General features: G+C 36.2%; 1 protein-coding gene across 2 annotated transcripts in view; it reads left to right on the plus strand.

Annotated features, from left to right (window-relative positions):
* pou6f2 (POU class 6 homeobox 2) overlaps positions 1–26,622 on the plus strand; it is a 70,739-nt gene that overhangs the window by 38,600 nt on the left and 5,517 nt on the right. For both annotated transcript variants that reach the window (XM_016278537.1, XM_016278538.1), the window contains exons 3-6: positions 11,391–11,537; positions 20,670–20,879; positions 22,817–22,973; positions 24,791–24,959. In XM_016278537.1, coding sequence (XP_016134023.1) covers positions 11,391–11,537; positions 20,670–20,879; positions 22,817–22,973; positions 24,791–24,959 — 683 coding nt within the window. The remainder of the gene's footprint in view (positions 1–11,390; positions 11,538–20,669; positions 20,880–22,816; positions 22,974–24,790; positions 24,960–26,622) is intronic.

A 26,622-nucleotide genomic window follows, 5' to 3' on the forward strand; every position in this document is an offset into this window, starting at 1 on the left:
AAAGAGAACAACAGAATGCGCTGCTTTAGCGCGTCTCGGTCTCCTTGAGCATCTTTCTGGCGTATGCCACAAACATGAACCACAGCTAATACTTGTCTTTTAAAAGGCTTCATTTAGATTATTTGATGTTAAATGCATCATATAAGTCACTTTGGAATAAATCACAGTAGGCCTATGTATCATGATAAAAAAAAGCGACTTTACAGTCTGGAAATACTTTAGGCTATAGCAAATTATTTTGAGGAACCCCTATCACATTAAGAACCACTGGTCTACACAGAAGAAAGCCCTCTGCCCCGGTACGAATTGTGTCGAGCTATTCATTAGTCTGTTTGATTAGAAAAATATGAAATGTAGTTGCAATAAAATGGGTAATTAATCCATACAACTGCAGCAGTGGAGGACTATTATTCTGCTGCATGATACTGCGGAAGAACTGATGACGGCACGGTTTGATCTTCGGCTGACCAATCAGCAGAAAGAGGCGTTTATATATATTAAATCAAAAAACGAATTATCGAGTGATACACGGATTCTATGTCATTCTGAACATGTATAACTTTCTTTTCTCTATGGAACACAAAATAATATATTTTGAATAATGTCTCTATGGTTTTTGTCCCTGAAACATTGTTTCAGACCCAGTTGACTTTTATTATTATTTTTTTTTTCCCCCAAAACATCATCTTCTGTGTTACACAGTTTTGGAATGACTCAAGAGTTAGTAAGCAATGATATAATTATATATTTTTTGGTGAACTGTTAGTGCCATTGCTACTTTTATTTAGCTACTCCACAACACTGTTATCAAAATATTACCCTAATCATTTAATCCCAAAGTTTAAAACTTCTCATATCCATCTTCCTTTCTGTTTTTGAAAAACTGATTATTTTACCTCACCGCAAACTCTGCTTTTGAGTGGCAGCATTAAAAAAAGAAGGGGGGAGGTAGAGACAGGCTGTTGTGACACAACCAGACGGTGGAGATTATGAATTTTTGCCCAAGTGTGTTAATTGGCTGATTAGCGGGGTGGCTGGATTTGCAGGTGCTGATTGATTGGAGGGATGGGGTTTCTCCACGCTGAGGGGACTCGGGGATTTGAGGAGGAGGGGGCAGCTCGGTGGGCAAGCCGGTTACACCAGAATTGATCTTAATTAGATCTGAGAGACCTGCCACAGCAGAATGGTCACAGCGATTAAAATGAAAAACAGGAGAAATTACTGATCAAATTAATCATAATGTCAGCCTACAGCTGTAGGTCTGCTGTAATTTGCCACTCCACTGGCTTACATCAGCCCTGAGCCACACGCACACACTGATCTGTGGCACAGAGAGAGAGAGAGACAAGAGCAGGGCAGACCATCCACACACACACACAGCCAGGGCGTGATATAGGCATATACAGGTGCATCTCAATAAATTAGAATGTCGTGGAAAAGTTCATTTATTTCAGTAATTCAACTCAAATTGGGAAACTCGTGTATTAAATAAATTCAATGCTCTCAGACTGAAGTAGTTTAAGTCTTTTTTCACAATTTGAGTTGAATTACTGAAATAAATGAACTTTTCCACGACATTCTAATTAATTGAGATGCTCCTGTACAGTATATACACTCATGTTGTGATGATTTTGTGACCCAAGGTCAGGCACCCTTCCAACGCGCACATGCTCATGGACAGTCACGTATACACACACACATGCCGATTTTGTCTTTTGTAATGCCCCTCTAAAAACATGTTTTTGTCTCTCACAGGGACCACCCAACCCCTTTATTATAATAAAACAGCCTAAAGACTTATTGGTTATCTACGAGAAAGTTTTTCTGTAATTTTTCATCCGCTTTTTATTTTTTCTTGTTAAATATCCCATTTCACTTGGTAGAGTTACTAGAGTGCATAATAAAACTGTGCAGTGTTTCAAGTTGACATTAATAATGTGTGTAACGTTTTGCTGTGTAACGGGCTGCCAAAAGAGTGTGTAATTATGTTGTAGGATTATTTAATGTAGGGTTCTTTTATTGTGTTTTGTTAGATTTTAACACCGTACTTCCTATGGAGCAGAAGTTAATTTTAACGGCAAATAAATATTTAACCTCTTTTCTGTTTTCATGTTTCCTTCCCTCATTTGTTTTATCCATGCACTGTATGGTCTCTCTTCGATCTCTTCTATTTTTTTCTTCTTCCTTCTCCCCCTCTCTCTCACTCACTCACTCACTCACTCACTCACTCATTAATGCAGCCCAATAGACAGCCCTTCTTAAGAAGGCAGAAAATTGCCTTACATAACGAAACTCACACTATATGAAAATACAAATGTGCACTGGTGACTGAAGCAGAAAATAAGACTATTGCCCATCAACAGCAGCACAGCGTTTGGTATGAATAATTATAAAGCATGTGATGCAGCCAGTGAGGAAAATCTGGGTGCTGAAAGCAAAGCAACTTTTTATTTACCCAAAATGAGGGATTATTTTCAGAATAAAAGAAAGAAAAGGCAGCACTGGGGCACCTAGTATGAAATAAAAGACTTCCAACTGTAGACATTTGGATATGACAATTTGACATTTACAATAAGTAACTTAATATTTTCTGCATATTTGGAGTAACCAGTTTTATTAAAAATCCATTATGATTATAATAATAAAAACTTTAAAGGATCATGAAGAGTGTGACTGTAAAAACAGTTGACTACTTTTTTACCACAGCAATAAAAACAAACTTGATTTAATCTAAAGAAACAGAGTTTATAATATTGTTTATTATAAAACCATTATTGCCCATTTTTAGTGTTTATTTTACCATTTAAACATAATCTTGACAAGCAGTTTTGGAGATGTTAATATTCCCCATTTAGGTTAATAGAGGCTGTACACAAACGCCTATTACTTGGAATAAAAAAAAGTGCATGGGAATGTCATCAAGTTTGCCTCTAAATTAATTGTGATTGAGTGAATTAACTGTTTTTCTGTCACTTCATCTCTCTTTCTCTCTCTTTTACTAAATAATAATGGTGATCTTCAAGGTTCTGTCCTGGGCCCTATTCTTATAAGTTCTTTTTTCTTGTACAACTCCTTTTCTTCCTTGCTGCAGTATTTATGCTTGCATCACCTGCTCCTTCACAAATATCATAAAAGTAATAAATGAGGCATGTTAACACAGAATAATGGTGTGGTAACGGAAAACACATTTATAATATGATTCAACACTTGTTAAGTTTGTTCTGAACCCTGTAAACTTCCCAGAAAAACACAGGGAAAAATCTGATCAATGTTGTGTCCAAATGTTGTCAATTCATCACTCCACTTAGGGATGAGTGTGTGTGTTAAAGTTTAGTTTAGTGTATTTGCGCGTGTGTGTGTGTGTGTAAATGGATGCGTGGGTCAGGTTTGTGTTTGTGTATTATCGATCGGACCTCTGACCACATCATAGCCACAGAGCCCTGCTCAGTCACCATTAATCTCAGTGCTCCGAGTTCTCAAATGGCAGCTGGCAGCCCCAGCTCCAAACCCAACCATTTCTCTTCATTAGCTCGGCTCACTCTGAGACGCCATGCGGAGGAGTAATCATTTACCATTATTCTAGTTATGAAACTCACACACAGCTGACGCTGGGCTTTATTGAATAGAGGCCATCAAAAGATCACCAGCCATTGATTAAGCCAATATTAAAGTCATTCAAATGCTGGATCTGTATGTCAAACAACAGCAAGTGAAAAGAGATGGCATTCTGTTTAAATGCCGGAGAAGAGAATTTGACATGATGAATTAGAATAGTTGAAGTTTCCTCAAATAGAGACATGCTGTTCTGTAGTTTTTCACTTAGATTAAGATGTGCAATATTTTGCTTTCAGTCATTTAAAGACAAACAGCCATTTATCATTTTCCATTTGATGTTTTTATTATTTTTTATCATTTTTTTTATCACAGGAAATTACAGGGGAGATTAAAATCTGATGGAGACCTGGTCTCAGGTGGGGATCAGAAATATAATATCAACTTTTCACAAAACTGATGGTCTCTTGAATAATTTGTTTTCCAATAGTAGCAGGTCCGAGTCTTACTCTTTAGATCTTTTTTTTTTCTCATGGAAATACTAGTGTTATATGTGTAACACTGCAGTCAGCAGTTTTGCTTGGAACTTTAGTTTTCATTAATCAATCACATGGAAATGCGGCCAAAAAACATTTGGGGTGATTTTTCAATAGGAAAAATGATCAAAGATGGAATTTATAAATATATAAATAAAATATACATGTATTTAAACTGTATTGGAGGTTACCCAGGACTGCCTCTTTGCAGCAAAAATAGAGCAAAGATGACTGATGGCTTAAAATTCTTGTATGGATTTTAAGGGCTATAGTTATGGAAGCAGGATTTTATATAATGACACCAAAAGCAGTTAATTATGCCTGGAGTTAATGAGTCACATGATTGACGGTCAGCACTGGGCAGTTCATCACATCTTTATAGGTACATTTGTCATTAATTTCCTTCCTTGTTCCTCTGTCATTTGCATTCTGGCCTGTTAAATGTGACCCCTTTTGCCCCCTCTTTCCCCAAAGTTGTGCTTTTTATCTGATGAAGTGCAGCATTTTAAACAGCCCTCGTGTGTGTGTGTGAAGATGAGGCCCTTTATGCCGCCACACAGTTTTCAGTGCAGTGCATCATGGGAGGACTGACCCAAGACTTCCAGCTTAGCTTCTTCAACTTTACATCATTGCATGTCTCTTTATTCCTGTTTTTCTTCCTCTAGCTTTTTACTCTCTCACCTATTCTCCATGTGGCAGTCACGCTGTGCATCTCTTTTGACCATTATTCTTGATAACTTGCCCCAAAATTGGACTTGTTAAGGTGTTCTTTTGTGTTAATGTTGAAAACTGTTCTGTGACAGGGTCTTAGGTTTAGGCTTGCTTCAGAGAGGCTGGGGTCCGATTTATGACATCCTGTTGTCAGGGGCCTCTGTGGAATTTTTGTGACTCCTCGTGCCTCAACTCGGTTCTGACCAAATCTTAGATTGTCTGATTCGGTCTGATATCCTACAACTTCCAGCTTAGCTTCTTCAACTTTACATCATTGCATGTCTCTTTATTCCTGTTTTTCTTCCTCTAGCTTTTTACTCTCTCACCTATTCTTCCCTCGAGTCAGTATATTTCTGTTTTTCTCTCAGCTATTTATTTATTTGTCAATGGGAAGGTGAAATGGGGCTCTGTAAGTAGCACTGGTAGTGTGAGGAGTCCAGAGGAGACAGCAGGTGATGTGCTCCAGGGGTCCAACAGGGGAGCTGAGGTGTTTGGGACAGTCTAATGGTGTTTTGATGTACCCGGGCAGAGGGGAGGCTCCAGGCTGGGGAACGTGGGAGAAAGAGAGAGGGTTTTTTGAAGGAGGTGGCATAAGGTCTGGAAGTGACGCTGGGGAGACTGTGAGCATGCTCAGATGTGTCACTTCTGATTATGTCCACTCTCTATAATGCGAAAACAGAGACGGAAAGAGCGAGGGGGGAAAGAAAAAAGGGTGAAACAGAGGTGTGATCGTCTTAGGAATTGCTATGATGCAAAAACTATTTTCTTTCGGCTTTTCAGATGTTTAATAGCAGTCCTTGTCCGATCTGTCTAGACACTGAATCTATTGTCTATTGTCCCATTTAACTGATAAAGAAAAGCTGCACATTGAAGAAAAAATAATAAATATAAATAAATAATATATCTTGAATTAAGTTTTTTTCCTGCAAAAACTGTTTTCTTTTGGCTTTATAGATGTTTAATCACAGTCCTTGTCTGACTGAAGACTTTCATAGCATTCTTGACTTTTTTTTAAATTGTGTAGGATCATAGGATGGTACGATTTTCAGATAATGTATCTTGAATTAAAGTATTTGTATTACCTAATTAGCAATGCTAAGCATTTGTTTTCTTTAATAGATAAATCTAACAAAATTTAGTGAGTTTTTTTTTTTTGGCATTGGAGTAAGAAAGTTTGGCAATGGAATAAGAAAAATCAATTTAGATTTTTACATTAATATTCAGTGAAAAACAAGTTTTAAATGTGTTTAATTTTTTGTAAACAATTAGGCAAAATTACTGATTAACCCAATTACAATACAAATATTATCGTATGTAATATGAACTTTATTTTATGGATTTTCTGACGTTGTTTTCCCACATCCATCATGTTTTTTTAAACCTTTTTTTTATCTTTGAAGGTGGTGGTTTAGCTTAGTTTTTTACATTTAGTGTTAGCAGAAGCCTGTCCCTTGAGGCCTGCCTCTTCCTATTGTATTAGCAGAGAAAGCGATTAAGTCTAAATTTGTAGTCTGAACGGAACAGGTGAAAAAGAACTCTAGCTTTTGGAGTGCTCACTTTGATGTCCAGAAGTCCCTTGCCATGGTAACTGCAAGCTGTTTTTTCCCTTGTTCAGGAGATTACATGGGTTGTTGCTCCATCTGACCCCGCTGGTCAAACGGCCATTGCAGGCCTCGCAGAACTTAATAGAGTTTAAAATTTACTCACCCACTTTGCCATGAGGCGCAACGTGTAAGAAGGATCTCTTTCTCTTTCTTTCTTTCTTTCTTTCTTTCTTACAATAAATTGTATTTAAAAATAGATTTAAATAAAATAAAAGTTGTTTTAATATGTTGTAATATGCAGCATTGGTGAGCATGAGAGACAAAAAACATTAGAAGCTTATTAGATCAAGTCCTCTCTATCAAAACCCTTCAACTTTAACCTAAGATGAGAAAAAGAGACCGAGAAAGAGCAGGCGTTTTGTCACATTGACTCAGAGGTTTACCTGGTGCTTTTCTGTAAAAAGGATGCCAGCTGTTTAGATTCGCACACAAAGATACAATCAACACAAATAGTGGAGCGGTAACGCGGTTTCCTGCCTCCCCACATGGCTCCAAGTGGAGGCAGCCTGCCGGAAAATCACTTGTTTAGATGACAAACACTGCAATCCCCTGCAATCCACACATTCTCCATGTCTCCTTCCTGCTGCCCCCCAAGTTACAGAGTCTTAAGTCTGCCCCGCTGTGCTGCTGAGTGTTTTATAATGGGCTTAAATATTATTGATCGCTCCTAAAATGATAAGAATGAAACTGTAAACAATAACTGAACTATAAGGCCTTTTCCATATATGCCAAACATATAAAAACGTGGGATACGGTATTTAATGAAAGAAGTATATTGCATTTACTTAATCTTAAACTTCCACTTAATTTAGAGTTTAAATATAAACTATAAATATCATTGATTGCATGAATTTAAGGTTTACAGATATCCGCAAAATGAAAATAATATCAATTCTGATTGATGCTTATATATGTAATTGCCAATAACCGATAAAAGACCAATATTAGTCTGTTATATAGGTCTATAGTCAATTCAAGTCACATTTATTTATTCAATCCAGTTATTTATTAAATTCAATTATTCAATTCTGCTATTTCAATTCAGTTCTATTGCTGTGTCAATGCAGCATTTCATCAATTTTGAAACACGTACAGTTCAAATATAAGCAGTTTTACAGAAGGCAATAGTGGCATTATTCAGTTCAATTCAGTTCACTGTTGATTCAATTCAGTTCAGTAACAGTGCCAATGTGGCAAATTTAGAGTCATTATCTGGCTCAATTCAGTTCAAATTTTGTTCTCATCCGATAGTGTTAGTGCAGTAAAATTGGTAATATTACTGAATATGAATTGCCTTTTAAATCCCAATTGAGCAAGCCAGAGGCCACAGTGGCAAATACACTCAAAAAAAATGCTGGGTTAAATATAACCCAGCATTTTTTAGAGTGTAACAACAATTTCAAAACTAAATCAATTAAAAATAGCTAAAACTTAAAACTAAACTCATTGTTTTTAAAAGCTAAAATGTATGCATAAATTCACAACATTATAAAGTACTTAATGTGAGACATAAGATTTATGAAGTACAGCATGTAAAATACATATTCATATGTTAGATGATGACAAATCTGAATGTTAAAATCTAAGAAATTAGCTTGAAATATTAGAAAATATCCAATATGAGTCAATAATGACCAATTCAAAAGCAAATAGACTACAATTTGGCGGATGTGAGCATGAAGCCACATGTACACTTCATCTTTAAGATACTTGCTCTAAGACAATGTTTGACTCTCTTCTCACGTTAAGCTAGGAAATGAGCTAAAGCAGATTCAGATGTCAGTGGATCACTGAAGATGATCCTGTATGTATCAGCTCATATAATTCACCGGCCTTCTTATCGTTCCAGGAGAATGCATTTCATCTACTCCGTCAGAGAGAGAGTGAAGGGGAGAGAAAGAGAGAGTGTTTGCCCTCAGATAGGGTGAGAGGATTATCTATGAATTCAATCCCTGCTTGATATTGCCATCCTTGTCCATCTCTCTCTCGTGTGCGTCTTCTCTCTGCATCTCAGAAATACATGTTTTTATTATCTGAAGATGTTAGTCCGAGATAAGATGCTCCCTACGCAGACACCTTTCCTGCAATCACAAAGCTATTCTGCTTTTCTATTTAACAGAATAAGCATTCACAGTGTGACTGGGTTACTTGGCAGGAAATAGCAAGCGATTTGAAATTTTACTAATGCGCGACAATAAAAAGGATGACCGCATTAGACGAAGCGTCAAGAAATAATTTGCGGTTGTTTTAAAGTAGCGTCTCCATGCTGCCTCTGCATACAGAAGAATCATTTGCAAATCTCTTGACAAATTCTGAAGATGAAAGGCTGAAATGTCCTGAAGTCTCTGAGAGCTTTTACCTCGCACAATAGCCACATGGTGAGGCATTGAGGAGCTAAAATCGTTGCCCTTAACATTTTGGGTCGCTGATATTATCAACTGGCACTTGACTTTTGCAGAAGGACAAAGAAACGCCGGCCACAAAGAGGCGATTTCTGTGATTAGTGATAAAAAAGGGTGACTTTCAGTCCAGGGGACATAGTATCAATCTCAGCCAATTTTAGGCCACCAACATGAAATATGATTTCATAAGACAAATGCAGTGTCATTCTTAATGTGCTTAACCTTTACTGTCAATGAAAAAGTATCGATCGCTCTGTGGTATTTTCTCATCATTTGATTTCAGAGAGCCTGGTAATATATGATGGTGTGATAAGATGAAAGATGAATGGCAGCTGAATGCTCTCACTTTAACAAAGCTGAATGGCCCCCGCTGAGAGATGGGGGGTGAGGACAGAGGAGACAGGAAACAGGAGGAGAATATGGGCTGAAATTTGTTAGACATGGTTACTTCCTTAGTTCCTTCTGCTACTTCTTTAGTTCACCCAAAATTTTAGATGCTATCATCATTTACTCATCCTTGTGTCATTCCAAACCTTCCTTTTCCACAAAATAAAAAGGAAAGAATGCTCTGGCAATGCTTCATAAGTGTGCTAAAGGATTGATTTATTGAGTCAAAGAGTCAAACTCGAGAACCGGATCAGTCTGATTCTGTTGATTAACTAACGGATTTGTTTGAAATGTTTGTGATTCACTACATTCACTATGGAGCTCTCTCTCTCTCTCTCTCTCTCTCTCTCTCTCTATACAGTATATTTATATCTATATACGTATATATATCTATGTCTGTCTGTCTGTCTATCTATCTAAAGAAATTAATACTTTAATTCTGCATGCATTTTAAATTGATAAAAAGTGACAGTAAATACATTTAGCATTAATGTTATAAATAATTTCTATTTCAAATAAATACTGTACTTTTGAACTTTCCATTTGTTAAAGAATCCTGAGAAAAAAAAACTGTCATGGTTTCTACAAAAATTAAAGCACAACTGCTTTTAACATTGATAATAATGTTTCTTGTGCACCAAATCAGCATATTAGAATGATTTCTGAAGGATCAAGTCATTCAGATTTGCCATCAGAGAAATATATTTTATAAATGTTAAATTGTTTAAAATATATGTATACTTAAATAGAAATAGTTGTTTTAAACTGTAATAAAATTTCTCAATAATACTCTTTTTTTACTGTGCATAAGAGACTTAATTGGTTAAAAATTTGATTAAATTAATTTGGTAAACAGCGACCAATGTATTATTTAAAATTTCTCTGTTCATGTTATACAGAAGAAAGTAAGTCATACAGATTTAGAATGCTGTTAGGGTGAATAAATGATGAATTTTAATTACAGGGTGAGCTATCCCTTTAAAGCACAGTGGCATCAAAAATATCATCACCGAACACCTGTGAACTCTTGTTCTGACAGCATCTTTTGGGATTACACGCTTCGTGATTCATAGCAAAAGCAAACTCAGAACTTGTCAAAAAAGAATAGCAATTTGATTTCAGAAATAACCTGCTGTCTATATCACTGTTGACTGCCATTAGGATATGCTGTCTTTTTTACTCTTTTTGTCTGCTGTCACCGCGCCTGTTCTCCTCTGTCTGCTCAGAGCGCTGTTTCCATTACTGCCTCATTGTGATGAGTAATTGGGGAGTCTGTGTGCAGTCCTGCGTGAGCTCTTGATCTACTTAAAGAACCTAATAAGCCTGTATTCTGCAGCCCTGCAACCAAATAAGCACTGCATTCACCCGGCTTATTAGGAGGTTAGCTTGATTTATTCACCTGTTCGTTTGTGTGTGTGCTGGCGTGTATGTTTTTGACAATGGCAAATCGCTACAATGAGGAGAAATCAACCACAGGGGTTAAAATGAGAGTAAAACATGGCAAAAAATGAAAGTAAAACTCGATCTATATCTATCTGTCTATATGTCTGTCTGTCTGTCAATCATCTGTCTATTTGTCTAGCTCTAGCGATCTGTTTATCTATTTGACTAGGTAGTTTTTATCCAAAGTGACAGAAAAAAGCATATTGTCATTAGTGGTTATCTTTTTATTTAAAAAAGGGTGGGGGTGGGGGGACTCATTAGCTGCATTTTTCCTTTTATGATTTTTTTTAGCTGCATTTTTCTTTTTATGTTTTTCCCCTTTTTTCTCTCTCTTTTTTTTAACAATGAAACCACATGTTCATTTATTTTTGCTCTTTAGGTTATTTTCCTTATTATAAAAAAAGTTAATTGTCTTATTTACTGGGCATGTACATTGCAGTTTGCTGAATGAATGAATGAACGCCTTTTCAAATAAAAGTGATTTATATAATGATGTATATTATAATAGTTTTCCATGGTTATCTATTAATCCATGAAGCACCTTCATTCTTTATTTTTAATCCAGAGTGCTCAAAAGATTGATGCACTGTATTTCAGTTCTTGTTTAACTTAAGAATAATGTATTATATTAGGTATAAATGTACCCGTTTAATTTAAAGCTGTCACCTCATTTAAGATCTTTATGAAAAATGCCTCTGACTTACTGTAATCAATCAACTAAATCATTGGTTTTTTAATTTTGTTCACTTCCTCAGCTCAACCCTCTGGCCAGTCAGGCAGCGGTTGCCGCAGCAGCAGCAGCAGCAGCCATGGGTTCAATTGCCGGGTCACAGGTGTTTGGTAATGCTCTCTCCAGCCTGCAGGGGGTCACTGGACAACTGGTCACCAATGCACAAGGACAGGTACCTACATACAGTACACACACGCAGCACATTTAAAAGATGTGCACATATGAAATGCACATGTAAGCTGAAGTCTGCCTCACATTAATCACAGGACTGCCAAGTCGAAGGACAAGTAAACATTCTTCTGAAATGGTCTGAACATGATTTCCTTTATTAGTATAATGTAACCCAGATACTCAAATCCAGTCTTCAGTACTGACCTTCGTGCCCCGTCTTTAGCCCCGATAGAGCGAGCCCGAGAGGGGTGTTGTGTTTAGATTGGACAGCAGTGTGGGAGTGCAGGGGATAAAATGCTGACCTTGTCATATTTACGGGGCCGGCTGCAGAATTGTTCCATCAGTATCCAGAGGCTTGAACGATGAGGCTTGTCAGACCAGGGCCTTATCTAATGAATCATCTTATCGCAGGTGCGCACCGTTCCCATATTAAAGGAAAGATTGTATAGCCAATGTGCCCTTTCACGCTACAGACGGCATTATTTACGTTAACCCTTGTCTCATTCCCCTCCTCTCATTGACACTTTCTCTTCTGTAATACGACAGAAAGCATTGTTTGAGAAATCGCACGCTGGGGGCCTCTTTATGTAGCCTACCCGCTCATATTAAAGGCTTTATGGATGCTTTTAACAGTTTTGGCTGTAAATGTAATCAAAAATGTCTAATGACGTTTTATATGTTAAAGGAACCTTATAATCGTGCCCAGTGAGGGCAGTAAAATAAATCGACTTATCAACTTTCAAAAGCGAGGAGAAAATGGTCTCCATATCTTTTGTTGTTGACGTCAAAGGCAGTGCGTCAAAACCAACTCATCTATAATCTAGTAGAAACTGGCAGATGCAAATAAAGCAGATGCATCTGTATATATACAGTACATTTGTTACACAAAAATATATCTAATAAACATATAATACTGTTCAGTTTGTGGTCAGATATTTTTTTAATAAATTCTTAAATTACTTTTATTCAGCAAGGATGCATTAAAGTATTTTTTTTTAATTGGGCCTTAGTTAACATTAACTAACAATACATTTTTTTTTTCTGTTTTAACATACCTTAAAATAAAATTGATTCCTGTGGTTGCAAAGCTGAATCTTCAGAGTCACTTGACATAATCCTTCAGAAATCATTCAAATATTTTGATTTATTGTCACTGCTGGAAAGAGTTGTGCCTGCCTTTTTTTTGGAACATTTAAAAAGTTGAAAAGAATAGAATTTAGTATAGTTTAGTACTTATAACAGTATAAGTCTTCGCTATCATTTTTGAACAATTTAACATCCTTGCTGAATAGAAGTATTAAAGACGTTCCAAAAAAAAGTACAGATAAAAGCCATATATACTGTATATAACTTTAATTTTACATTTCTTTTTTTGGTACGTTCTTTTTTCTTTTTCCATTTTGGTACTACTTTTCCCCCCACCTATTTACTTTTTTTTTTTTTGTGAATGTTGAGCTTTTAACCAAAGACAGATCTCTATCACTACGTGATAGACAATACAATTATTTGAATCTTGAATTAAGAACTACTGTTTTCAGGTATAACCTTTTGATTAATATTTTTATGTTTTATGTACAATTGAATTGAGATCCATGCACAGTTCTTGTCTATATGAAAAATAAATGATATTCCCTACTTGTTCGGTGTATGATAAATTGTCACTCATATGAGATGCCGCCAAGTGTGCAGACGTTACCTAACGAACTGGTATGGCCTTGTCTATACTGAAGGTGCCTGCAGGGCTTGGCTGGACGTATCGGCATGGCGATGCCGTTGATGGGATGCGCTGTGTGTTTGTAGTGTCGTGGCGGCTGACACTGGCTGACATAATCAGGTCACTGAGACGGTCAAAGCCCAGGGCTACAGGCTCTGCTCTCGACCTTATTACTGACGCACTTTATTCAGTTTGAGCCTGCTAAAACACCCACCACCCTTTTGAGCCTCATCCCCCGTCCTTCTTTTACTTTTAACATTAAAATGATACTAATACAGGCCCCAGACGTGGCCAGGGGAACAGCAGATGCTGCCACAGAACAAAAAAAAAAAAAAAGGAAAAGGTTGGAGTAAAGGGATGAGGCAATGTGTTACTTTAGACTGAAGCACTCTTTGTTTGGTTAGGGTGTTGATTTAGCTCTTAGGCATTAATGTTGGCCAGATATTAGATTACTAAAATAACACAAATGTGGCTGTGTTGCTTGAAGCTCAGTCTATAAGTAGTAGAGTTTTCCCTCAGCTGCCACACAGCTGAATATTGTCTCATTTGGGATGAGAGATTGCAACAGTGTCTTAGATAAGGATGCATATAGTGTTTGTGGAGGATTGAGTGTTAGTCGACATTTGAAAAAGGAAGTAAATAGTGAATGTTGCTGCATTTGAGCAGGCCTGCTGTGATTTTTAATGTTTAATGTAATTAATGTTATTTGATCTAACTGGAATAAATGTGCAGTTTCAATTTCAGTCACAATTCGCCATTCAAATAAGGAAAATATGAGAATGTTAACAAATACAAATCAAGGATTACATGCATAATGGTAAAAAAAAGCAAAAAAACATTCTTGGTCATTAGAGTTTCATACATAGTAAATGTAGTCATAGGATGAGAAGTCACTTTATTTCTGTGGAAAGAGAAAATATGTCGAAAAATATACACAAAAACTACTAAGGTACACAAAGACAGGCAAATGTCTTCCTTCATGTGAAATGAAGGCCTGTAGGTTTTATCAGACTGCATATATTATTATATTATATACATTTATTTTAAATTTTATATTATAATATTTACATATATACAAGATTAAAGTAGGAAAAACAGATAAATATTTTTATTTAAAAAATATAATTTTCACAGCCTTAACATATCAGCCTATTTATGTTTCTGAGTAAAATATAAAAATAATGTATTATGCTTACACAGTAAGTGACGTGCAAAACAAACAATTAAAACATTAATCGCATATGTTTGTTTGAAAATTTATCGTCAGCTCAGAATTTATGATTGTGACAGGCCATTATCTGAAAATAGCACGCATTCAAGTGAAGTTTATTACTTGGATATAACTTAGCCTGATATGTTTATCTGTAAAATGTATAATTTTACAAATAATTATGTTTAAAAATGTCTTATGGAGAGAGAGCGAGAGGGGCAAAGTTAACATTTCTCATTGCAAAACCGAAAAATGTAAGGACTTAACCATTATAAAAGGGGGGACTGTGAAAACATTAAATTTTTTAGCCTATTGTATTTTCGCAGATGGGACGGGGTCTGAATAAAGCAAACATTACAGCAGTATTTGCTAAAACGTTCCTCTTCCATCCATTCTCATGTCTAGTCATTCATCTTTTTTTTTTTGTTCTTAGGATCAAATGAACCTACTTATACAGATTTATGAGGAACATGTCAACTCTAACATGTCAGATGTTGATGTAAACCGTTTTAAACTTAATTTGTCATTCTGCATTTTTTTTTATAGCTTAGCTGCTTTATTTTGGACAAACATTATACATTGTAATTTCAACTCACATCAATTTAACAATGTAAAGGGTTAGTTTACCCAAAAATTACAATTCTGTTATCCCGCATATCGTTCCAAATCTGTACGACTTTCTTCTGTGGAATATAAGGGAAGACATTTTGAAAAATGACTGTTATTGGGATCTGAAACAACACTGGATAAAATTAACTTCTTTCATGTTCCACAGAAGAAAGCAAGGCATTCCAATTTGGAACTACATGAGGAATAACTGAATTTTCAGTTTTGGGTGAACTATCCTTTAAAGTTTAGTTTCTTCCCTGAAATCATTTTTTATCCTAATTTAGCTTCTATATGTTCCGTGTTAATCACGAAGTTGATATTACTACTCTTGGCATATCCCTATTAAAATGATCTGTACAGATCAAAGAGCCAATAAATAAAAATATTCAACTAGACACACGTACATGTAGCAAACAATAAAACAACAACAGTAATCTGCATAATTTAGTTTTGGCATGTCTTGTGCTGGAAAGTACAGCAAGAGTACACAAAGTGCAGGCCTAACAGCATAACTGATTAAACTAGTGAAAGAAATCAAATTGAAACTCTGAAACCTCATAAAATCATATAGAAATGGCAGAAATGATTGACACTGTTTTTTACAGAGCAGTTTTGGTTTGCGGTTAATGCAGTTGCTGGTGTAAAAACAAGTCTTGTATCCCACAGTAAGCTGTGAACAGGGCTATTATTCAGAGCAGCCCGGGACAGTATGTAGCTGTCAGCTCGTGTGCTGTATTATTGCTTGTGTTAGAGCAGCCACTTAGTCCAATGAGAGTGAATAATTGAGCGGAACAAGCCCTGAGACAAGACAGCATGCAAATGCCATGTCGGGGGACACGAGCGCCACACCGCACAATAAAATATGCTAAGTGGCAGGAGAAAGGGCCGCGGAGGATTGAGAGAGAGCGATAAAGAGCGACGGAAGGAGGGAGGGAGAGAGAGATAAATTATCTGACGCTTAATGCGAAGCAACGCAACCAAATGAGCCGTGCTGAGGGTGAATTACACATAGTCAGCCCTCCTTTTTTCCACCGCTCCATCGTCATTATGTCAAAGAGAGGAGGGAACAGGCGGAGGAGAGGAACGGTCAGAGATTATACAGATGCAGAGCTTGTTAGCGCAGCTGGGGGTCCGCTGGCAGGCGAGGGTAAATTATACGCAATAGATCAATGGTGCTTTTTCAGTCTAGGTGGTATATCAGACATGTGCACACACATATACACACACACACTAAGGAACAGTGCTTTTTAATGCTTTTTGTTCCTCTCGGTTTTATTTTGGGGGGGGTTTGCACTTTTGTTTCTTGGCAAAGTGTGTGCTAGACTTGAACTTGCACCTCTAGCATGAGCACCACAGTTCAGTGTGTCTGCACATTGGTACAGCTCATGTCCATACCACTAGGCCAAGGGTCTTGAACCTTTTCTGGCCTTTTTAAGTGGCCAAAAATTAATCACTGTGTTTTAAAGCATATTAATGTATTTACATACTTTGATTCTTCATTGCAGAGCAGAGTAATTGTGTATTATATGTGATTCTGGCCTTTTTAAGTGGCCAAAAATTAATCACTGTGTTTTAAAGCATATTAATGTATTTACATACTTTATGATTCTTCATTGCAGAGCAGAGTAATTGTGTATTATATGTGGCCCTGGACCACAACACCAGTCTTAAGTAGCACAGGTATATTTGTAGCAATAGCCAACAATACATTGTATGGGTCAAAATTATTGATTTTTTTTATGCCAAAACCCATTAGGATATTAAGTAAAGATCATGTTCCATGAAGATACTTTGTAAATTTCCTACCATAAATATATAAAAACTTAATTTTTGATGAAAAATATGCATCACTAAGAACTTAATTTGGACAACTTTAAAGGCAATTTTCTCAATATTTAGACTTTTTTTCAGTTCCAGATTTTCAAATAGCTGTATCTCAGCCAAATATTGTCCTATCCTAATAAACCATACATCAATGGAAAGCTTATTTATTCAACTTTCAGATGTATAAATCTCAATTAAAAAAAAAAACCCTTATGACTGGTTTTGTGGTCCAGGGTCACATATTTTAATTTGACTTAATTTTAATGGGATCTTAACTTTAGATTCACCCCCCTTTTAAAGAGGCTAGGCCAAGGATCCAGCTTTAACATTAACATAAAACAACACTTACAACCTATTTTAAAGCTGTAAGATGACATAATATTAAATTAAACAAGATATTCAGAGAGGATTGTTTTCTTAAAGGGGTCATATGATGCTATTTTAAAGATCATTATTTTGTGTATTTGGTGTAACAGAATATGTTGGCATGCTTTAATGTTTAAAAAACACATTATTTTTCAAATACTGTAATTATTGTAGGTCCTCTATGCCCCGCCTCTCTCAAACACGTCATTTTCAACAAAGCCCCCTCCTTTGACAAGCACAGTCTGCTCTGATTGGCCAGCTGACCCAGTGCATTGTGATTGGCCGAGCACCACAAGCACGCGTCAGAAGTCACCCTTACCATAATCGCGAGCTTCAGCTTTCAAAGTAAATATCAAGACAGTTAATAATATCGTTAGTTTTACCATCAGTTCAAGCCCGAAAGGGCAACAGAGTCGCGTGACAGACACAGTGATGAAGCAGTACACAAGCCGCGGTTAAGACAGCTGACGTGCTATGATTTCTGACAGGCAGTTCACTCTCCTGTGATGTGACCCTGTTCCCCTCACACACACACACACACACGACACGTTACTCTGCGCTGCGCAAAACTCCGCATTTGAACAGTCAATAGCAAATACTTAAACTGATAACAAAACATACTTGCAGTCGCTGATTCAGAAGCGCCAGATTGTCATAGCAAAGTCGGAATTTACCCTTTTTTCCCCCCTTTTTTTAAAAATAGCCTTTGTGCACAGCCAGCCTTGTACTCTTCTAGGTTCAAAAAAACTGTCATCCATAAAATGCGTTGCCCAAATTCGAACATCTGGGTTGTGCTGTTCTGTTGTAAATAAATCTTAACCAATGATTCCTAATTGCATCTACTTCCGGAAGGCCAAATAAAGTGCTTTTGCTTTCGCACTGAAATACACAGCGTCTCCCTGACATGGATGCATCAACACTACTGCTGTTCCTGAAACCACGCCTTCTTTCTTTACGTGCACATTTGGGCGCATTATGCTAATATTTCCACATAGTGATGTAGCTATGTGGGGGCGTGTTAGAACGAGCCGTTTTAGGTAGGCGTGGTTGACTCCTAACTTTTATAAAGAATATCTCTTTGGATTTGAGACTTTAATCTTTGCAACTTTACAGATCTTCTTTATGCAACAAGAGCTTTTAACACTCCAAAGAGAAAGGAAAACTTGAAATCGCATCATATGACCCCTTTAATGCAACATTGAATTCATTGAATTGCGAAAATTGAGTCTTAATTGGTGAGCATAAAGTCCATTATGTAGCACTACTATCCTCCTGAAACATGATCACAAAGGCAAACAAACATTTCAATCTTGGAAGAATCTTCATCTTGGAAGAATGTATGCTTATACTGTAAATCTTTCATAAGAAGACCAGGAACATATACTGTACATTACCATTCAAAAGTTTGTGGTCAGTATTTATTTGTTTTTAAAGAAATTAACACTTTTTTTATTCAGCCAGGTTGCTTTAATTTTATTCAAAAGTGACTTTTACATTGTTACAAAAGATTTCAAATAAACGCTTTCTATTCCTTTGAACTTCCTATTCATCGAAGAATCCTGAAAAAAGTGTTTCCCCAAAAAAGAATGTTAAGCAGCAAAAAATATTTTCAACCTTCATAATAAGAAAAGTTTCTTGAGCAGCAAATCAACATATTACAATGATTTCTAAACTCTATTTGTGATCAAATAAATGCAGCTTTGTTAACTTTTGAAAGGTAGTATAATTAGTGTCAATTTTGATGTCATGGTGACTAATATATGTATTATGAGTAAAAAAAAATAGAAAATGTTTTTTATTACGCACTGTTGGGTGACTCAAGCATTTTGATGACCTTCATTAATGCATTGCACACTGCTTGTGAGTGTAGTTGTGGTGCTCTGGATGAAAGAGGTAAGATGAAAGTCTTACGTCTTGCAATTCCACTGATTTAAACCGTTGTTGTGTGTCAGGAGGAGGCGTTGGGTCCTTTTCTCCAGCGCAGTTGTTCTACATGGCTCATTGAAGCCGTGGCCTTGAGAGGTAAAACACTGCAGCTACAAAGGGTTATGGCCTTTGATCTGTGACAACTGGAGAAAGGGGGGTGTGAAGACCAGAGAAAAGGACTGTGGGAGGAGGGCATCCCTTATGGATACTTGGACCAGAATTATAATTGTGTGTGTGTGTGTGTTTTATTGGGGGACGAGTGGTTAAGAGGCTATGTTATTAACTCGACCCTTCTCTGCTTTTTACACACACACACATAGATTTTTCCTCTGGTCTTATGATAGATAATACAGTCAGTGGTGTGCACCAGCACACATAAAGGTACTCAGAGCCTGACCTTTAGAGAGGAGCAGAGAGCACATTTTGTGTGGGGGGCTTTCATGTGCCCATACTTGTGTCTGTGTGTACATTGTGTATGTTCATCTTGGTTTGTGGTTCAGTGCAAGTGGTAATGTATGAGTGTGTGTATGTCTTTCAAGCCTCTGTCAAAAATAAAAAGGTTATACAGTCTATTTTCTCCACCCCGTACTAAGTAGCCCTCTATTCGGTAAAATCGGAGGACTTTGATGCTCTGACACTGATGAGGTCCTCAGAGTATATGAAGTGCTCTAGCTTGATGTCTTTGTTGTGTTTGTCAGGTCCAAAGATTAGGAGTGATCATGATCTTTGTCATGTCCAACTGAATATCACTGTACCATACAGAGCCAGTAATAAAGTGTATTTTTGCACAAACATAAATCAACATGCATGCATGAGGAGATATGTGCTTGTGTAAAATGCTGTGTATATAAATATTAATATATTAATTATATGACGTTCAAAAGTTGTTGTTGTTTTTGCATACTGTACTTGATTAAAAGTGATAGTGAAAACATTTATAATGTTACAAAATATTTTTTATTTAAAAAAAGAATGAAAAAAATCATCACGCTTTTCACAAAAATATTAAATTAATTAATGAATGAATACCTTTATTGTCATTTGTCCAACAGTACAAACAAAAATGTTCAAGTCTCTCATTCTAAAAAAATTTCACAAATCCCGTAACACACATTTGAACAAAGTGCAAATACTAACTACTAAACCATGTAAATATTTAGCAAATGAAAAAAAGGCATGTTTCTTAAGCACCAAGTCTGCATATTATATTTCTGAAGGATTTGTAACACTGAAAACAGGCAAAATGCAGCTTTGTCATCACAGGAATAAATTGTATTTTAAAATAAATTCAAATAGAAAGCAGTTATATAAAATTTCATAATATTACAGTTTTTATTGTATTTATAATCAAATAAATGCAGCCCTGGTGAGCATAAGAGACTATCAAAAACATAAAAAAATCTTACCAACAGAGTAGATTAAATATTGTTGATTACTGTGAGAATAACGTGAATTTAATTTCTCTTTCCCTTCCTTCTTTATAGATCATTGGTACGATCCCTCTGATGCCAAACTCTGTAGGACCTTCCAGCCAATCAGGGGGCGGCACTCCCTCACTGCAGGTCCAGCCAATCACACCGCAGCTGCTGACCAATGCACAGGGTCAGATTATAGCCACTGTGATTGGCAACCAGATTCTGCCAGTGATCAACACCCAGGGAATCACACTGTCACCCATTAAACCTGGACAGCAGGTATGCGGTGACTGTTTAAAAGAATGATTTTATGGCGTCTTGATTTACATTTTATATGAAGTACCTGAAAACATAATAAACATTTAAACATTTAAAGTGCTGAATATGACTCTGATGTGCTGACATTTTGTGAAATGTACATGATATATCCTAACAATCCCAAAGTAACCTATAATATACAACATCATAAAGCCAAAAATATGTTTAAGCCAGATACTGTATGCCAAGAAAACTCAATCATACAGCCCTTGCACAGTAACACTGCATTTAAAGGCCTTGCACCTATAATAATGCATAACAATAATCAAACTTTCATATAAATCATCCCCAAATAACAATGATCAAACTCTGATATCAAATAATAATCAAAAAGGTAGGAAGACAACACATTTAAAGAGCCTAACAACAGTGCAAAACACAACAGACTATACAGGCATGCATATTATTCGCCAACTCACCCTGTAATCTACAGCGGTCGACTATAAAAGCGTCTATAGGTCAACCTCATTTCTGTTGGATGCAACTCTATGTCATATTTACTGGAACCTTTGATCACAGACGTAAACGCAGTAATGCATTTATAATAATGTTTATGGATTTGTCTGCATTTCAATTGACTCCCAAACATTTCATGCAGCGATAATTTATGGCTGTCAAACACGGTGGCGGCAGAGAGATCCACTGAAGCTCGGTAATTCTCACAGACCTGTCGACAGTTCTGACAGTGTGTGCAACACTACTGACATCTCTCAGCATCCAAAGAAAAACACACTCACGCACAAACACAAACACACAGAGGAGAATTAATAGTGCAAGAGAACAGCAGAGAGAAGCCAACCCACTTTTAGACAGATGAGACGCTTGCTTTCTTGAAGAGTGGAGATGCACCATCTACAAGAGGCGCTCGATGGTGCATAAAACATGAAAATGTATGGTGCTGCAGTCATGCCACATTGCCCATAATAATGACTCGCATTGTAGTCACATAATTTTGATTTCTGGGCTCAGTAAACATGTGTGTTTTCCTTTTTGTGTTAAGGTTTCGGTGCTGAATAGCCAAACGGTGTCGTTCCTTTTGTGTACTTTAAAGTATCTGACAGCCGTGTTCAATGGGAAATTGAATGCAACCTCTATAATCTCCACCTGTCCACATTTCTCATCTCTAATAAACAGGCTATGAATTTCTAATAAAGGACTCAACAGTTGTACCTTGTAAACAACCACATGACTCCAAATCTGTTTTCTCTTGAAATAGCAATTAACCTCTTTATTTTATTTTCTGTAGTTTCATGATCAAATTGCATTTGCAAAATTTTGATGCATTCTGTATAGTATGTCCACAAATGCTGTGAAGAACATAAAAAATAAAACATTTTAGATAATAGAATAGTCACAAGATGAAAACAATGTGGTAACTATAAAATAAAATATTACTTATCGACCTTTTCTGTGTAAATGATATCCAATTCTACAACTTGTTTGCAATGATAACGTGTCCTCTTTAACCAAAAAAGGATGAGGAAAAGTTTGCAACTCAAATAATACTTGAGTTTTAACAGAATAATTCATGTGAGTGCTTTTGTAAAATTATAAGTTTCACATTTATGCTTTTAAATCCTCAAAAAAATTGACCCCATTCACTTCCATTATAAGTGGCTCACCGTAGCCTCAATTCTTTTTTAAACAAAACAGGGCTGAGTCCAAATGAATAGTAATCAACATTGTGCAACAAATGGTTTTGATTGGGTTTAACCTTGTGCTTGATCCTTAAATAGTACTTTATTACCTTGATCTGATCTACCATGGTAATTCATGTATGATATATATACTGGTAATATATATTAATCATACTTTTTTGTCAGAGCTTAATCTATTTACATTGTGTTGTTGTTCACCTACTTAAGTGTGTATAACAGCTCATGTGTGTATTTCCACAGCTGTCGCAGGCCGGTCAGACTTCACAGGCTCCTCCTGTGTCTCAGCCGAGTCTGCTTCGTATGCCCCACAGCCAGAGCCCCCTCCGCCAGGCCTCTTCCTCCTCCACAACATCGTCATCCTCATCCTCGGCTCTGAGCGTCGGGCAGCTAGTCAGCAGTGAGTGTGCAGCATACCTCTACATGTTAGCTGGTGGATATATGTTTTTTAGATGAGTGTTAACTAAAATATTCTGCCTTTTCATTCTGTTTTTATCAGATTTTAGTTGATTCTGTCATCTAGCTGACCAAACTGTAGACCTAATGAATGGAAGGTTGTGTTTAGAACGACTTTGGCCTCGAGAAGCACCACATATAAATCACTCCCTCCAGCCTGTCAGAGCCCTTTTAAAAACTGTTTTACTTAGATATATTCTCATTTGTCATAGCCAATTGGCCTAAAACCATCTGCAATGGAGTTTTAAATTCAATAAACAGGAAGTTGCCATTGATCAACTTGCTGTGGATATAACCAATGGTGTGTTGTGTTTTCATTATTTTTTTTTTTCATTTTGTTTTGTTCAAAACATTCACAATACCTTTAGTATTCTCTATTCATTTCATCAGTTTACCGCTGTGGCACAGCTCTCCATGCCAGATTGTGTTTGTAGCGATGTCCTTGGCTAACGTTAATTCCCCAGAACATGTTTTGAATGGGGGGGGTCTGACTGACCCCACAGCCACCACATTCAGCTCAGATGGAAAAAATGGCTTATTTTCAAGGACCGTGCACGTTTTGCATTTGGCAATTCTTTTTTTCGTATTTTATTTGATGTGGTGGAAATCATAATAACAGTATCAAATCAAACTTTTGGGTTGAGACATGAAATCGGGTTATGGTTGTCTTTTTGGGGTCAAATTCTTAAATCTAAGAACATTATTTAAAAGGAATTCATTTTTACAGTTCAGCAATGAACACAACAACAAGGCAAAAGGCAATGTTCCCTGACAAGTTTGTCATAAATGATTATTATGTGGTCAAAATACAAAACTGCTGCATTTAACTCAGTTTAATATTGCACAATATTTAACATTTTCAATATTGCACAGGAGCAAGTTCAGGTTTCAAAATCTGATTTGCATGTGAGGAGTGACAGGGTGCTGGTTCAATAGATTTTGACTTTAAATATGTCTGATGGATTCTTTTAATAATTCATTCATAATGACGCCCATGAATTATTTAGTCGGCCAAAATTTTCTTATGTAAGCAAGATGTAAGACCACCTGGCAGTGATGCATAATACCCAATCACGTTTTATTATCCTAAAATGCCGTCTTGAAACTACAGACCCTGAAGTGCATTTCTAAAGCTGCTAAATGAATCAAATTGAAATTGAATCTTTGCATACCTCTGTCTTTTATAACAAAATGACCAATAATAAAGCCTAAAATGAATATTCATTGCTTTCACAAAGGCATTTTGAATGCAATTCATGGAAGGATTCATTTGAGAAGTGTAATTCCAGCTTGCCTAATAAGAACAGATTCATTTTAAATGTCACTGGCTTTTACACTTTTATGTAAGCCTGGAAATCAGAAACCATATCTTAAGAAAAATATGTCAATGGTTGGAAAATAACACAGGAATAATAAATGAATGGAAGCTATTTTGAAGTCTTGGCATATTATACTTAAATTCAGTTATGCATTTACTCTCTGAAGACACTCGAGATATTCCTGTTATATTAGATCATGCAAGATAATAACAAGAAGATGAAGACAAAGTCAAAACAAAAGCATAAGTGCAGTATATTGAAAACGTAAACTGAAATGATTTCATAGAAATTGTCTTTTATTCAAGCATCTGCTTGAAATGGCAAGAAGGTCTTCAATGTCGATATAAAATACAGGCAAAATTGGAGTAACATTGCATTGTTTCAAGGTTATGAATTTGTGAATGGAGAGTTGCAGCTTTATTCTTTCTCGTCTGTTTTACAGATCCTCAGACTGCCCCCAGTGAGGTGGATGGTGTGAACCTGGAGGAGATTCGAGAATTCGCCAAAGCGTTTAAAATTCGCCGGCTGTCTCTGGGTCTGACTCAAACTCAGGTGGGCCAGGCTCTCAGTGCAACTGAAGGACCTGCCTACAGCCAGTCTGCCATCTGCAGGTATGGAGGTCTAACAGCTATAACAATATTTATATAATAATTAAATTAAATAATATTTATATAATAATTTATATTTTATTTTATAAAAAACAAAACAAAAAAACAATTAGATATGAAGTAAAATGTATGTGTGTATATATATATATATATACGTATGTGTGTGTCTGTGTGTGTGTGTGTGTGTACCTGTTGTTCTATTCTGGTGGGGACTTAATCCTGAATACACACAGACTCATGGGGACTCATTTCACGGTGGGGACCTAAATTGAGGTCCCGACGGGTAAACAAGCTAATAAATCACTCGGAATGAATTTTTTTTTGAAAATCTAAAAATGCAGAAAGTTTCCTGTAAGGGGTAGGTTTAGGGGTAGGGTTGGTGTAGGGCAGTCGAAAATACGGTCTGTACAGTATAAAAACCATTACGCCTATGGAGAGTCCCCACAAGGATAGCAAACCCAGACGTGTGTGTGTGTGTGTGTGTGTGTGTATATTTTTTTTGTGCAAACCATAACTTAATCAATATCATAATCAATAGATAGGTAGATAAATAGTAGTCTACTTTGCACATTAGTGTCACCCAGGTTTACATACAAGTAGTACCCTATTTATATTTAACTACAAATAATTAAGGTGTTAAACAGAGATGTTAACTGATGTGCAATTTATGTCAGACCCATCTGTTTTAGTCCTATCTGTGCCTGTCTCCACTCATCTTTGCACTGTCTATATGAAAAGATTCAGTTACTAATGTAAAATGCATCAGCTGTGGTATCACAAGAAGCACTTAAACCACTTAATTTCTAAGGTCCATTGCCATGTATTCACATGACATTTAGCTGAAAGGAACCTGACAGGGCTTGACTTTTAATGAACGTGGTTTTCCACAGTGGAACGGCAAAACAGATTTGGGCATAAACTGGGACATTTTGTAACATTAGTAAATCAAATATTTAACATCATCATTATAGTGCAAATTCTGTTTTTCATTGAGGGGACTTAAGTAGTTCCTGTATTCATCAGGAGAACATTTGCACCAAAAAGAGGACAAATGTGATGCCAGATTACAGTAAAGTTTCTGCGCTGGAAATAAATAAGGATAGGAATAAGAAACTAATTTCTAAATAATATATTTAGGTAGATTATTTATAAATAATATTTTTTTATGTGTTTAATTTTTGTTGTTGTTGATCTTGAGGGGTCAAGTAAATTGATATGTAAATGTTAAATTTTTAGTACCTAGAATTAGTAAAGAAGTGAATATATGATTTAGTACAATTAATTGGAAATAAGTTAAAATAATGTATTTTTTAAATTGTGAGATACAGTATGCTCTGAGTATATCTTTTACATTTATGATCGTTCTCACAACATAAACAAGGGTTTTGTGCCTGTAATACTCTACAAAAGTAATACAAAATGTACCGTATTCAAGGAAAGTGCAAAATAAGCAATATGAACAATACTCAAAATAATAAAAACACAACACGCATTAATTATACGTGATATAAAATTACTCAAACCTTGTTTGAATGAACTTGCCACACATCATCTCTGTGTGACACATTAAGGTTTATAGTTCAGAGTTTTCTGTTTCCTTTTCATTTTAATGCAGAGGGATTGCAAAAGGCTTATGGATCGTCTGATGAGACACTTGTGTTTATCT

This window comes from Sinocyclocheilus grahami, unplaced genomic scaffold, assembly GCF_001515645.1.
Source record: "Sinocyclocheilus grahami isolate Dianchi unplaced genomic scaffold, SAMN03320097.WGS_v1.1 scaffold122.1, whole genome shotgun sequence".
In the NCBI taxonomy this organism is placed as follows: domain Eukaryota; kingdom Metazoa; phylum Chordata; class Actinopteri; order Cypriniformes; family Cyprinidae; genus Sinocyclocheilus; species Sinocyclocheilus grahami.